This window comes from Lepidochelys kempii, chromosome 5, assembly GCF_965140265.1.
Source record: "Lepidochelys kempii isolate rLepKem1 chromosome 5, rLepKem1.hap2, whole genome shotgun sequence".
Lineage (NCBI taxonomy): Eukaryota > Metazoa > Chordata > Testudines > Cheloniidae > Lepidochelys > Lepidochelys kempii.
This window is the reverse complement of record NC_133260.1, coordinates 46,261,270-46,274,944: the sequence shown is the minus strand read 5'-3', so window position 1 is coordinate 46,274,944 and position 13,675 is coordinate 46,261,270. Positions and strand designations below refer to the sequence as shown.

The 13,675-nt window shown below is 37.3% G+C and overlaps 1 protein-coding gene across 7 annotated transcripts in view; it reads right to left on the bottom strand.

Moving 5' to 3' along the window:
• Positions 1-13,675, bottom strand: part of AP3B1 (adaptor related protein complex 3 subunit beta 1) — a 346,462-nt gene that overhangs the window by 102,649 nt on the left and 230,138 nt on the right. For all 7 annotated transcript variants that reach the window (XM_073344162.1, XM_073344164.1, XM_073344167.1 and 4 more), the window contains 2 exons: positions 12,499-12,658; positions 9,543-9,717 (listed from right to left, as the gene is read on the bottom strand). In XM_073344162.1, the coding sequence (XP_073200263.1) occupies positions 9,543-9,717; positions 12,499-12,658 (335 nt within the window). The remainder of the gene's footprint in view (positions 1-9,542; positions 9,718-12,498; positions 12,659-13,675) is intronic.

The following is a 13,675-nucleotide window of genomic DNA, read 5'->3' as shown; positions in this document are numbered from 1 at the left end:
AAAATATGTTTGGAGAATAACCACAACTACAGGATCATTATTTCAATTGTGTAATATGTGGCAAGAAAAATGTCATGTTATTAGGTGACTTATTAAAATGCTGTGCTGAGCACAATAGTTGTAGTTTTCCTTCAAACAGCAACAGGATAGCAGGGCCTTCTGGGAACTGTAGCCTCAAAGCAACTAAATCAAGATAAAGTTAAAACATGAGGCAAGTCTTATTTTCTAATTCATAATCAAGATCCTGTAACACTATTAAATATACATCAGGTCACATGCAAACATAAGGACAAAGCCAGTTAAATTGGTCTCTCTTATTACAACTTGATTTTTTTCTTTGAATTTTAGAAGGAAAGAAATTCATTGGCTTTTTGGGAATAATAAATAGCCAGGGACGGAAACAAACATTACCAGCAGCTACTTCTACTGAATACAAAAAAGCCTTGCCTTCCAAATCAAGGCTCTAAAAAGGTTCTGATGTTTGGCATTTCTGTGACATTTTTCATTTTTTTCTTTAAAAAAATAAATCCACAGTAAAATCAAAACAGCTTCCTACTTAAAGAACCTACTATGAAAAAAAGCTGAATGCTAAACAAAGTAGTTAAGCTATAGTCTATCAAACATTTCTCCATTTGCAATTCATTTTGGTAATAGAGATAGAACCTGGATAAATGCATATAGGACTTGAAGCAGGAGATTTCTCTTGCTCAATACATAATTCATGTGCTCCGCCTGCAAAGTGTGTAAAATGAGAATTTCACACCACAGCATGAGCCATGGAGCTGCAAAGAAAAGGCAGATGAAATCATATTTTACTGTGTGAATTCTATTTTTTAGCCTCCCAATATTTATACAAAACCATCATTGACAAACCAAATGCATTGACAGATCACCCACTGTTTCCACTGTGTTAGCACTTGAAAAGAGATCAGGCAGAAAGATAGACAATTTGTTTTTGTATATATTTTTTTAAATAGTGGATCAGGTTTTTAACAGTTGAGTGACTGTATTAGGTTTGTATAAGGACGCCAATGGCAGCTGATTTTAAAATCCCAATGTAGAGACTCCTATTTATCTGTGCATCATCCTCAAATCTCCATTTTATTTCTACAATATTTGATTATGTATCTGAATACCTCAGAGTGTCCCTATTGCAAAATGAAATACAAAACAGCAGGGTAAGAAAGTGAATTCTCTACTCACTGTAGTTTAACTAAATAGAATAAAACAAGCTTTTTCGAAGTTACATTTTTAAAGAGTGAATTGTGAAAATATTAAAAATATTACATGCAGCAAAAGTGATTTGGGGCCATCTTACATGCTAATTTTCACAGTAGAAAATATACCTAGATGCAGATGCAAAATATTTACATAAAAAGCAACCATTTTTCTAATGGTGGTTGTGCTAAACAAGGTATTGATTCAAGTCCACACCATGAAACAACAAATGAAAAACAAACTCAAAAATAGGCTCAACATAATGTAAAGTTCTTTAGACCTGGAGTGAACTTGGAAATGTAACACAGTCAATGTTAATTTCTGGCTTCATACAGCACAATATTTACATGAAATATTTTCAATTTGAATTATAGAGGAAGAAAACCAATGAATCTTATGCCTCTTTGTACACTGGATCAAACTCATATAGAAACCGTAAGGACTGGACAATTAAGAAACCTCAGTGCATGAACGCCAATAAGATTATTTTTTTTTAAGTTTAAAAAATTCTTCACCCATCATGAGGGTCGTTCCAGTCTGCGGCCATTTACAGAACACAAGGTGGCCCTCTTTAAATAGCACTTTCATAACTTCAGAAATCTATGCTTTTGATACAATATGGGATCATTTCATAGAAAGAGATAAAACTGCATATTACGTTCACACAAGACAAATATGAGATTTATAGAGGTACTGTAAAATCGAAGACTTTAGCCCACATAGATTTATGTAAATTTGTTGTGGAAGTGAAAGTTAAACCTGTTATTTCTTGTACCTCTCTTTACTTTAGGAAATATTCCTGTCAAACCTTAGCTATCTTTTCTATAATATGCAGATCTGATCTCTTTTCTGCAATGTTTTACAGTTGAAAATTTTTAAAATTCACAATGAACATGATAAATCAATTCATTTATTAGCATGCGCACGTGTGTGTGTGTGTGGGGGGGTAATCTCCCCACTTTGCAGTGAGGATGTAAACTAAATCACTCAAGTGCTGGTAGCCCACTAGTGTCTTCCCACAATAACTCCCATTACGCACGCACACACACACATACACAGGCCCTAATAAATAATCAAACATTTAAAAACAAACCACAGTTAAGTACAATCTTTGGCACCACAATCTACGATCTGATCCAAATGGGAGGCCCCACAATCCAAATCTGATCCCATTGGCTTCAATGGGACTTTATGTGGGAAAAAGTGTCAGACCACATTGATCAGATTATACATCTGGGGACTTCTGTAAACAAACTAACAAAATAAACCAAACACCTCTGCACAGATCAGCTAAAGTGCACAATGGTGACCAGCAAAGAACAGATGTTTTAAAACTTTGTATGTGATCTTTGTAGGATAAGCACAATTTGCCTTGTTTATACAGCCTATTTACGTGATATACACAAATAATCATGACGGCCCAATCCTGAGTGCCCTGTTTCCTCAGAACTCCCAGGAAAGTAAATGGAAATTATGAGTGTGCAATCAATGGTAGGATCAAATCCACATGATACATAAGCTAAACCTTCAAGTTTCATCTTAGATTTTTACAGTGTCTAGAATCAATGCAAACAATTATATTTTATTTTGGTGTCTGAACAGTAAAATTAATCTAAAGACTCTCCATGTGGCAGAGGCTTGCAGAATTGCTGCATAATGAGAAGCTGAGTTAGGAGGAAATGGGTTCAAGACAGAGGTACTATTGACACTAATATACATTACACACTGCATATAAAATATTTGGTATAGCTATGTGTGTAAACATACAAAAATATACACACACACATAAAAGTATGTGTTATAATATATTTTTCAGGTAAACTTTTCTTGAAATAGAACTGAAATGCAGAATAAAATCTGTTCTAGTGAAGAATAATTTGCAACAGTTTAAAATACATTATTTTAAACAAAGCCTTCTGCACCTGTATATTTAACAATGGGACATAATTTACAGTTGTAATACAACGATATCTTTTGTGATATAACCATGAATGTTCTTCATACAATACAGCAGAGATTACTATTTTAGTCTGCATTATAAGGAAAGCTGCTTATCTGACACACAGTTTCATAAGACATTTTCTTCAAGGCAAGTACTGTTTCATTATACAAAGGATTGTATTCTCTAAGCTTAAGCGCTAATGCTTATACACAAAGTCACTACAGGTGTCTTTGCTGAAGAGTTAAGGTTGGGTGACTGGCACCCAGGCCAGCCTTGCCTAACCATGAGCAGCCATTCTGCACAGACATACTTGAGTTAGCATCCTCACTGGTGCTGCACTTTCTCATGTGTATTACTAGGACTTCCAGGAGCATATCCCATGGTTCTTTGTGCTGCAGTGAGCTGAACCACTATGATTCTTTCCCAGTAAATTGTGGAAGAACTTGTCTGGTCTTCTGGAGCCTTGGACACACGGGAGTTATTGTGGGAAGACACTAGTGGACTACCAGCACTCGAGTGATTTAGTTTACATCCTCACCGCAAAGTGGGCAGATTACCATCTTGATTGAAAGCAGAACCTGGGCTCTAACCCATACCCGAGCCTTGCCAGCTAGTTTGGGTTTAAAGTGCCACTAAACAGGGACAAGACGTTTGCGTATATGGATGGAAGGGAGTTAGTAAGAGCCTGGGTTAACTGTGGTGAAGACATACTCCCAGAATATACATGCAGATGCACAATACAAATGCTCTATATCTACATCTGTTTACACAGAAGAGTATTAATTAGTTTTGATGCATTAATGAAAATATCTACACTCAAGAGGGAAAGTTCTCCCAAATTATATGAACTGTAAGGAATAACTGCAGGTGCTGCTGCTGTGAGCTAACCACAAGCCTTTATAAGTACAGAGACATGAGAATGTAAACATTGAGACACAGGCTGAAATTTAAGCGACTAACACTGAAGCAATTAAAATACCTAAATATTTCGCACCTTGTTATGTACTATCCTGCACTTAAAATGGTATCACTGATTTTTGGAGAGGGGGAAGAGAATAAATTTTACTCCAGCCTTTAAAAAATATGGTGTACTCATTTATTTATGAATGACAGTATTTTCCATGAATTATGAAACTATAAGTGATTACCCTAGCCAGCAAGAAAACCCCCTCAAGGAAGTAATTTTTATCTCATGTATCCATTATTTATCTTGTAGCATCAAGAATAGTTTTCATTTTATAGTGTTAGCCAGCATAAGCTGTAGTAAGGTTTTTTGGGGGAAAGAAAAAAAAGTCAAATTTTTCTTTGAAGTTGAGTTATTCTGATGTAAATTCCATTGTCACCAGTCAGCTGTGGTGCAAGCGACAACATACAACTAATTCTTATTTACCATTTCATAACAATGTTGGCATCTACTTCATGGACTCAAAGACCTTGTCTACACGTGCAGCAGCATGTAGGGTATGTGTAGCACACTCAGACTACAAGACCAGGAGGGACCAGTGTCTAGTCTGACATACTGCAGGCCACACAACCTCACCCATCCACTGCTGTAATAGCTACACACAGCAGCACATAGCTTTGGCTACCAGAACCTTTCCCCACTTCCTCCCCCCGGCCAGAGTCTTTTGCTGCAGTGGTGAAGGGCTCTGGCAGCAGGACACTAAAAATAGTAGTGTAGATGTGAGAGGCACTGCTTGGGCACATAGAGCGCCCATGTAAAGTACATACCCCCTAGGGCTCAGGCATGTAGGGAATTCTACTCTAATAAGCAGTGCCTCACCATCTACACAGATATTTATATCCTGCTAGCAGTGTCTGTACTCTACACGCTGCCTTAAGCACAGACGTACCTATAGTCAATTTTCTAAGCGTGAAGGCACAGATATGACTAGTGCTATATATCTGTTACAGACGTTTGGTCATATAGTCACAAAAATGATGATATAAGCCAGCAACAGAGATAAGGCAATATATGTTGTGTGGCGCAATTTTTCCATACACTGCACACTGCACAGCTGGATACTGGAAAGCACTCAATGGAAATTCTGATATTGGAAGGGATGGCACAAAGAAGTGACCAACTCCTTAACTTTTGGAAAGAAGAGTTACAGAAAGTCATTATTTCTGTGAAAACCCACATTCTCAGTGAACAAATACAACCAAAGCTACTGAGAACAGATTTCAGGTTAATAGGGAAAGGTGTATTTTGTGATGGGGAAAAATATTGGCATATTAGATGATATACAAGATGATAATTTGCTATTATTTTAACAGTGGTCATGCACCAACACAATATGCAGAAGTCTGTAATTGTTCAATGGAAGCCCACCACTCAGTAGCCAGTATTTTTCCTCTCTCTCTTCCAACTGCCTACATTGTTGCTTGTAATCAAAGCTTAAAAACACATCCATAAGGATTCCAAATTAGGGTATCCAAAACAGTAGTCCAGAGAGCGATCCAGTTGTGGCCTCTGAATCACAAAGTTTTGCTTAGGGGTTTAATGGCTTTGTTTCCAGCTTTAAAAGAGTTATTGTTTTGTAAAACACAAACAAACATTCAGAAAAGGATATTGTATAATATATAGAAAAGTAGGTGAGATCCCAATAACCACCTCAGCTTTCTGCCTCTTTATTAACCATTATCACCTATCAACTGGAAGACACTCCTGTCCATGTGGTGCCTATCTGTCTATCTTCTTCCTTCCCACTCCATAGGTCTCTGGAAGCTCTCAGGTAGTCTCAGTATAGTGCATGCACTGTTGTGGCAGCATGAACCCAACATTAGAATATTCATAAGTTTAGTTATTATTTTGGCATACTGCCAAGATTTTCCTGAGACATGCAATTCAGAGATAGGAAATGGCATTTTTAGCAGTTAATTTCAGCAAAAGCTAAACCAAATTTCATGAGATAAAGAAAAGGAACTTCTGTAGCTCAAGATTGTTCCCACTGCCTAATATCAAAGGTCTGCTGCACACAACAGAGGTGTGAGAGCTTCTCAAAGAATCTTTTATAATGGAAAATCTTAAGAAACCTAAATACATCAAAGGTTTTTTTATTCTTATAAAGTATTTAGTAATAGAGCTCATCAGAAAGTGATATTTTCTAGATTTTTTTCAAAAGAAATGATTTTTTCAAAAATTTTCACTAAAATATTCCAGTTTTCAAAAACTGCAACTTTTTTTGTCAGTCTTTAAAATGAAAAAATTCAATCAGCTCTATTATTAATCAAGGCATGTTCAAAGTTTATTCCTAAAAACATTTTTTCAAACTACCTAAAATGTTTTCCAGAATAAATATGTGAAGTGGTAGTGCAGTAGAACATATGAACAAACTTACCTGCAATGGAATGCTGCTTGTGCTCACCTTGCTAACCAGATAAGTCTTTGATGGGTATGGAAGCAATAGGGATGGGACCAGTTCTCCTGGTTGGGGGCGAGAGGTGGGGGGAAGGATAGGGGGCTGAGCTACATGTGCTCCCATTGGTTCTTCTCCTGATGCTCTGCAGCGTGTGGGTAAAGAGGAGATAGCTGTTTCTTTCTCATCTACTTACCATCACCACCCCATTCCCTATCGTGTGTGTGAGAGTGTGAGAGAGTGTGAGTGTGTGTGAGAGTGTGAGAGATTAGGTCCCAGGAACTCAATAAGCCGCTTGGGCAGGGTCCCTGAGCACAACATTGCACAGTGAGGGCGTGACCTCCATGTCTCATGCGGTGTATGGCCTCCCTTCATCTCATCCCTCCTACTTCCTGTGTGGAGGAGGGGAATATTTTGGGACTCTGGCTTCCAGCCAGGGTTCATGGGCAGGCCTGACAGTGGAGAGGAGGCACTGCCCTTGGACCCACCCTCAGGTTTGTAGAAACCAAGGCCACTCATGCGCAGTTGAAATCAGCACTAGCCCAGCCCTGTTAGGTAGTTTGGGGAGTGGTTTCCTCGTCAAATAATCTTTTAAATAAAGTTGTGGCCTCCACATTTATCCATACTGTGGCATATATGTCACACTGTTTCCATATCCACATCAATAGTGTCAGGTGACATCTGTTTTGATTATATTAACTGGTCTTTAAAGAAATAGGAATCTTGAACGAAAAGTGCTTGATTTATTTTTAAAATCCCTAACTCTCAAATAAACATATTAAAATTAAAATGGAGACTTCTCAAATCCCTGTAAGTTACTATAAAAAAATACATGGGTAGAAATGAACAAAACGTTTTCGTTTTGACAATAGGAAAAGGTGTTTCACAGAAATTTTCACTATTCTCCTTCCCTACAAGGTTCAGCCTGGGGTTCACATTTATTATGTCCACACGGATTTGAACATAAGATTTTGATCAGCTTACAAGTGAAAAAATACTTTGCTAATTTCCAGGCCTACAAATACAGCCAAAATCTGAGAACTGAGCTAGATTCTTTCCTTCTCATGCACGGACATCCATAATAAAGGTTCTGCAAGCTGAACAGTGCCCTCATTTATAGCTCTGCAAAATCACTGCCTTCAAACATTTGTTTGAATATGCAAGAAGGAATAGTATCCAGCACACACGCATAGCTATTTCAGCTTTACAATGTTAACTTGAGTAAAAAAGCAGTGTAACCTCTTTTTCCGCCCCCCCACTCACGTAAGCAGTTATGACTGAGCATACCCAGACAACAGCTCTGCTTAGTGAGATGGTGCCATTTTTGTACCTTGACACTTCTCAGAGTCCAACTTAAAAGCCACATTTGAGAGCTTGGGACTTTATGCATCTTATGAGAGATTTCATGGAATCTGGGAGTCTTCCCCAATTCTGAAGTGACAACACGTTATACACTCCCTCTCCTATGAAATAAAACTCATTCTAAACACAGTATAAAATGCTTTGAAGTTGCAGCTCAGGCTGCAGCCTGGGATCTGAAGCCTTGGGATGAAAGTGGGCTTCAGGCCTGAACTCAAGCCTGAGCCACAACTTCAAACTACTGATTACACAGCTAGTTTTAGCATGCAAGTGCGAGCCCCAATACCCCAACTGTGCCAGCTTTGGGTGGGAAGCTCACTACTGTAGGCTGACCAGACATACCTTTAGAATGCAGCATGTTAGCTCTACAAATCAGATTTCTCTAATGCACTTTAACATGCTGTAAGAAAAGGAGTACTTGTGGCACCTTAGAGACTAACGAATTTATTTGAGCATAAGCTTTCGTGAGCTACAGCTCACTTCATCGGAAGCATTCAGCTCTCCTGCTGGTAATAGCTCACCTTAAGTGGTCACTCTGGTTACAGTGTGTATGGTAACACCCATTGTTTCATGTTCTCTATGTATATAAATCTCTCCACTGTATTTTCCACTGAATGCATCTGATGAAGTGAGCTGTAGCTCACGAAAGCTTATGCTCAAATAAATTTGTTAGTCTCTAAGGTGCCACAAGTACTCCTTTTCTTTTTGCGAATACAGACTAACACGGCTGCTACTCTGAAACTTAACACGCTGTGTAGCCAAGCTCTTAGTTTTGCAAATACCCAATACCCTTAGGTATGTGCATGCAAACCTTGACGAACATTCACTGGGGTTTCTGTGCACTTACGCAGAGGCGTGCAAATGTGCATATGACTTTTTACATTCATGTTTGAAGATCTGGCCCTAAATTTATTTGCACAAGGGGATTTCAACAGCTAAACAGAGACTGAGCTTGGAAAAGAGAGAGCTAAAGGGAGATATGACTGAGGTCTATAAAATCATGACTGGTGTAGAGAAAGTAGATAAGGAAGTGTTGTTTATATTTTTCATAACAGAAGAGCTAGGGGTCAACAAATGAAATTAATAGGCAGCAGGTTTAAAACAAATAAAAGGAAGTATTTCTTCACACAACATACAGTCAACTTGTAGAACCACTTGCCAGAGGAAGTTGTGAAGGCCAAGACCATAACAGGGTTCAAAAAAGAACTAGATAAATGTATGGAGGATAGGTCCATCAATTGCTGTTAGCCAGGATGGGCAGGAATGGTGTCCCTAGCCTCTGTTTGCCAGAAGCTGGGAATGAGCGACAAGGGATGGATCACTCGATGATTACCTGTTCTGTTCATTCCCTCTGAGGCACCTGGCACTGGCCACTGTCAAAAGACAGGATACAGGGCTAGATGGACCTTTGGTCTGACCCAGTAGGGCCATTCTTACATTCTTATGATGTAACTGAGATTGAACTCTGGCCCCAGGAACACATAGAAGGTTAGTTTAAAATATTTGTTAGATATACAAGTAGTTTTAATCTGGATAAATAAAATTAATTTTTACCACGCAGCGTAATCTCAGAGAATTTCTAGATCCCAGAGCCCATTAAAAAATAGGAATACACATACATGAATGACTGGACACAGCTTTATACAAGGTAATATAGATTTTACCTTGGAGGCAGCAGCATTTTTAGGCTTTCTAGACTCAGCATCACTTTCAGAGTCAGATTCTGATTCGGAGTCCGATGAATTTTCCTCTGTTGAGACAGATTCTGAGTCAGAGGAACCAGAACTTTTCCTTTTTTTGGAAATCAACTTTGTTTTCTTCTCTGTCTCATCTGAGTCACTGTGTGTAAAAAGAACAGGTTCTTCATTCATTTTTAAAGTCAAGGAATAAAGAACAATATCTGGTTGTAAAAAGAAACCGACACATAGAAAACAAAAGCTCAGACAATGTTCTACACTCTGGCATTCCAAACCTTTAATAAACTAGGCTCTATCCACCAAGTCCTCATTACAACTGAAACCTGGTGAAAATGGCACAACAGCAAGACATATCCACAAAGCTATACAGACATTACTGTGTATCTCTAAATAAACTATCTTACCAGATTATCCAAACCCATCAATTACATAATCACATACTTCAAAAAGAACAATAAAATGGAAAGGTCATAAAACACCACTGAAAACAAAGTCATCAATAACTATTAAGGGAATAACTAATGTCTGGGTGTACTAAATTTATGGCATTTGCTAGAAAAATGTGCCTACTGTATTACACTGAGAAACTTTCAGACTAGGTAAGCTTTGATTAAAGGAATCTGGATGGATTTTAAAGCTTTTTGGGGGGCAAATAAACATCCCTTTTTTGGTCAATGTACTATTGTTCATTCATGCCTCTAAATTAAAGTAACTAGAAAGAGAAAAGTATTTATAAAAATAATTGGCTGGAAGGGGCCAATACACAGTGCTATTGTTGTGCCACCTTCTCACACCCTTTCTCATGCTGAGTAGGTTTCAGAGTAACAGCCGTGTTAGTCTGTATTTGCAAAAAGAAAAGGAGTACTTGTGGCACCTTAGAGACTAACCAATTTATTTGAGCATAAGCTTTCGTGAGCTACAGCTCACTTCATTGGATGCATACTGCGGAAAATACAGAAGATGTTTTTATACACACAGACCATGAAAAAATGGGTGTTTATTACTACAAAAGGTTTTCTCTCATGTTGAGTAGTACCTTACTGAAATAGTCCATGCATGTCAGTGGAATATTTCAGAGGGCAAGATACCACTCAACAAGAGTAAGGCAACTATATAGAGCCCGGATTTTTAATGGAAGTTTTGGTTCTGTTTTTTAAATAAATTTTATACTTTTGCTAAGTCTTTGGGGGAAATGAAGGTATGTGCTCTGTGATGCTACTGTTCCACAAGATGCACAATATTTTACAGGGAGGAAAAAAACCTTGAAAAAAAATCTAAGGACACAGAAAAAAGTTTGGAGGAAAAAAAAATCCATATTTCTTAGAATTGAATTCTCTGAAGCTAATATGATTCCCACTTATTAAAAATGGAGATATGGTAACACTACACAGCACATGTAATTATATTTGAACTCTAAAAATTATATTTTTAGAACCAAAGGAAAATAGTGCTGCTTACGGCAGAAGCTTTAACATGCTATGAATCTAAAACTGAACAAGAGTGCTACAGCGCCATGTAGAAAGCAACTGTTACAAGAGCATATCTGTTCTTCAAAACCAAGGTGAAAGAAATAGGTTTTTGAAGTAACATCAGAATTAAACTGCATATACAATAACCTTCCACAAACATTTATGAGGTCACTGAAAAAAGTCACAGTTTGCTTCTGTTTAAACTTAGTTATTCATTCCAACCAAAACTGGTGCCAACCAAACCCATCTCTGTTTCCTCACAGGCCCTAACATGGAACCTAAACAATAGTATTTGCATCAAAAAGGAATCCACTGTGAGTCAGATATTCTTTTAGTTCAATAAGTAAAGCAATTTGTTTTGAATAAACACAGCTTCTAGCTTTAAGATAATACTTTTATCTTGAAAATCTTATTTTATTATGCATCATTCAATTTTGATGGGTAATCATTGTTTACCTAACTACTTAGAATTTCACATGTTAATCTAATGAAAAGAATTTACTGGTAACTAGCTTTTTAACTTTGCAATGATGAAAAGCCTGTATTAATTTAACCTACAGATTTCATTTGTTCTGAACAGGAAAAACAATATAAATCACTTTTAAAATCATTAAATCCTGACTTAAATTAATAAAGTCATAATTAGGGCATTATGCTGTGTTTGTTATGGAAGTGGCAGGGCGAGCTGCTTTAATTACTGTCTGTAATAAAAGGAGCAGAGTGCGTACTGCGCCCCAATCAGCGCTGTCAGCCACGACTGAGCTGAGCTGCAAACTCATCAAGTGAGCTGGCAGCAGGATACAGAGTAAAGGGTGATCATGTCGGCAGAGACCACTTGCTGACGGCATGGAAAAACAGATTCATACAATCCAAGGTATTAGCCCCAATTACCCAAAATTTTAATGATACTCTAATACTTGATAACGCTGTTGTTAATGGACAATCTTAAAAAACGCTAACACTTAAATATCTTATAACTGTCTCCCTTCACAGCCCTTGCCTCTACTATTTCAATCATAATCTTTTTAATATAACATTATTTAGAAAAATCAATTGTCTTAGTTACATAATGGCAAAGTGTTGAAGGATTTAATTTTAGCCCTCAGCAAAATTGCCACAAAAGGTAATTAAGTGTTTCATACAACTGTCTGATCCCTTAACTAGCCTCCCAAGGTTACTTCTATTTTCAGAAAGCCACCCCAAGATTTTACTACTGAGGTATGAAAATTCAGCTTAAGAGTTCAATTAATGAAAATATGAAACACACACATTCAAACTATACTGAAAAAGGTAATGTCACTCAAAATGCATGGGTGTCTACGGTTCTTTTAAGCCAATATTTTCAGATATTTCCTCTGACTCAAGGAAGTAGCCTAATTTGGTATTCAAAAGCGTGTTTACATCCAAAGCACTCCGAATGCTCTTTAAAGGATAAAAACACACTACATATTTACCTTTCCTCAGTAGTTTTGAATTTTTTCTTTGCTGTACCTTCTTTGCTCTCTGATTCACTGTCACTCAGTTCTTCACTTGAAGAACTCTCACTATTCTCCATGCTGCTGCCTTCTTCCTTCTCATTCTTCTCTTTTTCACTTTCACTAGTAGATTCACTCTCTAAAACACAAAAACACTAAATCTTACATTTTTATGAATATAGTTTTATATATGTAGTACATAGTGGAGTCCAAATGTGTATATAGCTATAAAAAAGAAATGTATAATTTTATTTGCCGGATTTTATATTTACCCAGAGTCCAAACATTTTTTGTTTTTTATTTTCTTTATCGCTAACTTGTAAGTTTTGCTATTTCAAAAGACTGTTCTCTTGAACACACGGTACTGTACCCGTCCAAATTAGGACACTTTAAATTGATTAGTTGTACCAGGATCCTTACCAATACTCTTGAAAAAAAATACATGTAAAGACAAGGAGTAAGAAACGACTTCCTGAATCCTCTAGACCAAGCCTTTACTCTAATGAAGGACTACCCTCTACACTAACTGCCTAAGTATTTATCTAATCTAATCTAGAACACCTATACTGATGATTTAACCACCTATTTCAATAAGTTATTCATTCTCTAACTAATCTTATAGTTGAAAAACATTCCTCATGTCTAAGTTGAATGTATCCCTTTCTAGCTTCATCCACCAATCACCCTAAGTAATTCTCCTCTACTCAGATACACTCATTTTTTAGGGGGAATTCAGATGTGAAAACATCTCTTTTCCATGCATTTCAACCTTACATACACACATGCTAATTCTTCTGATTCTCAAATGCTAAACATTGAGGCCCTGATTGCCCCCTATGTCTGAACTATATTCAGATGCAGTGGAGAGGGGCAGCCTCAAGAAGCTGCTTATGTGGCTTTAAGTACCCTTAAAAGACTGGAGTATCTGGACACATCGTTCCTTACTTCGCTTATTTCACACAACTCCTCTGATATGAGCCATCTGCCATTCTTTCATTAGCCCAATGTCTACATAAATACAAAGTTTGGTACTCTATAGTGAAAGCATAATGCAATCAAACCTCCATTAATAGAAAACATAGTAAAATATACTATAGTGGTGATACTCTGACCTCAGTGGTTCAGGAGCCAAATTAGTCATCATCATTAACCAAAA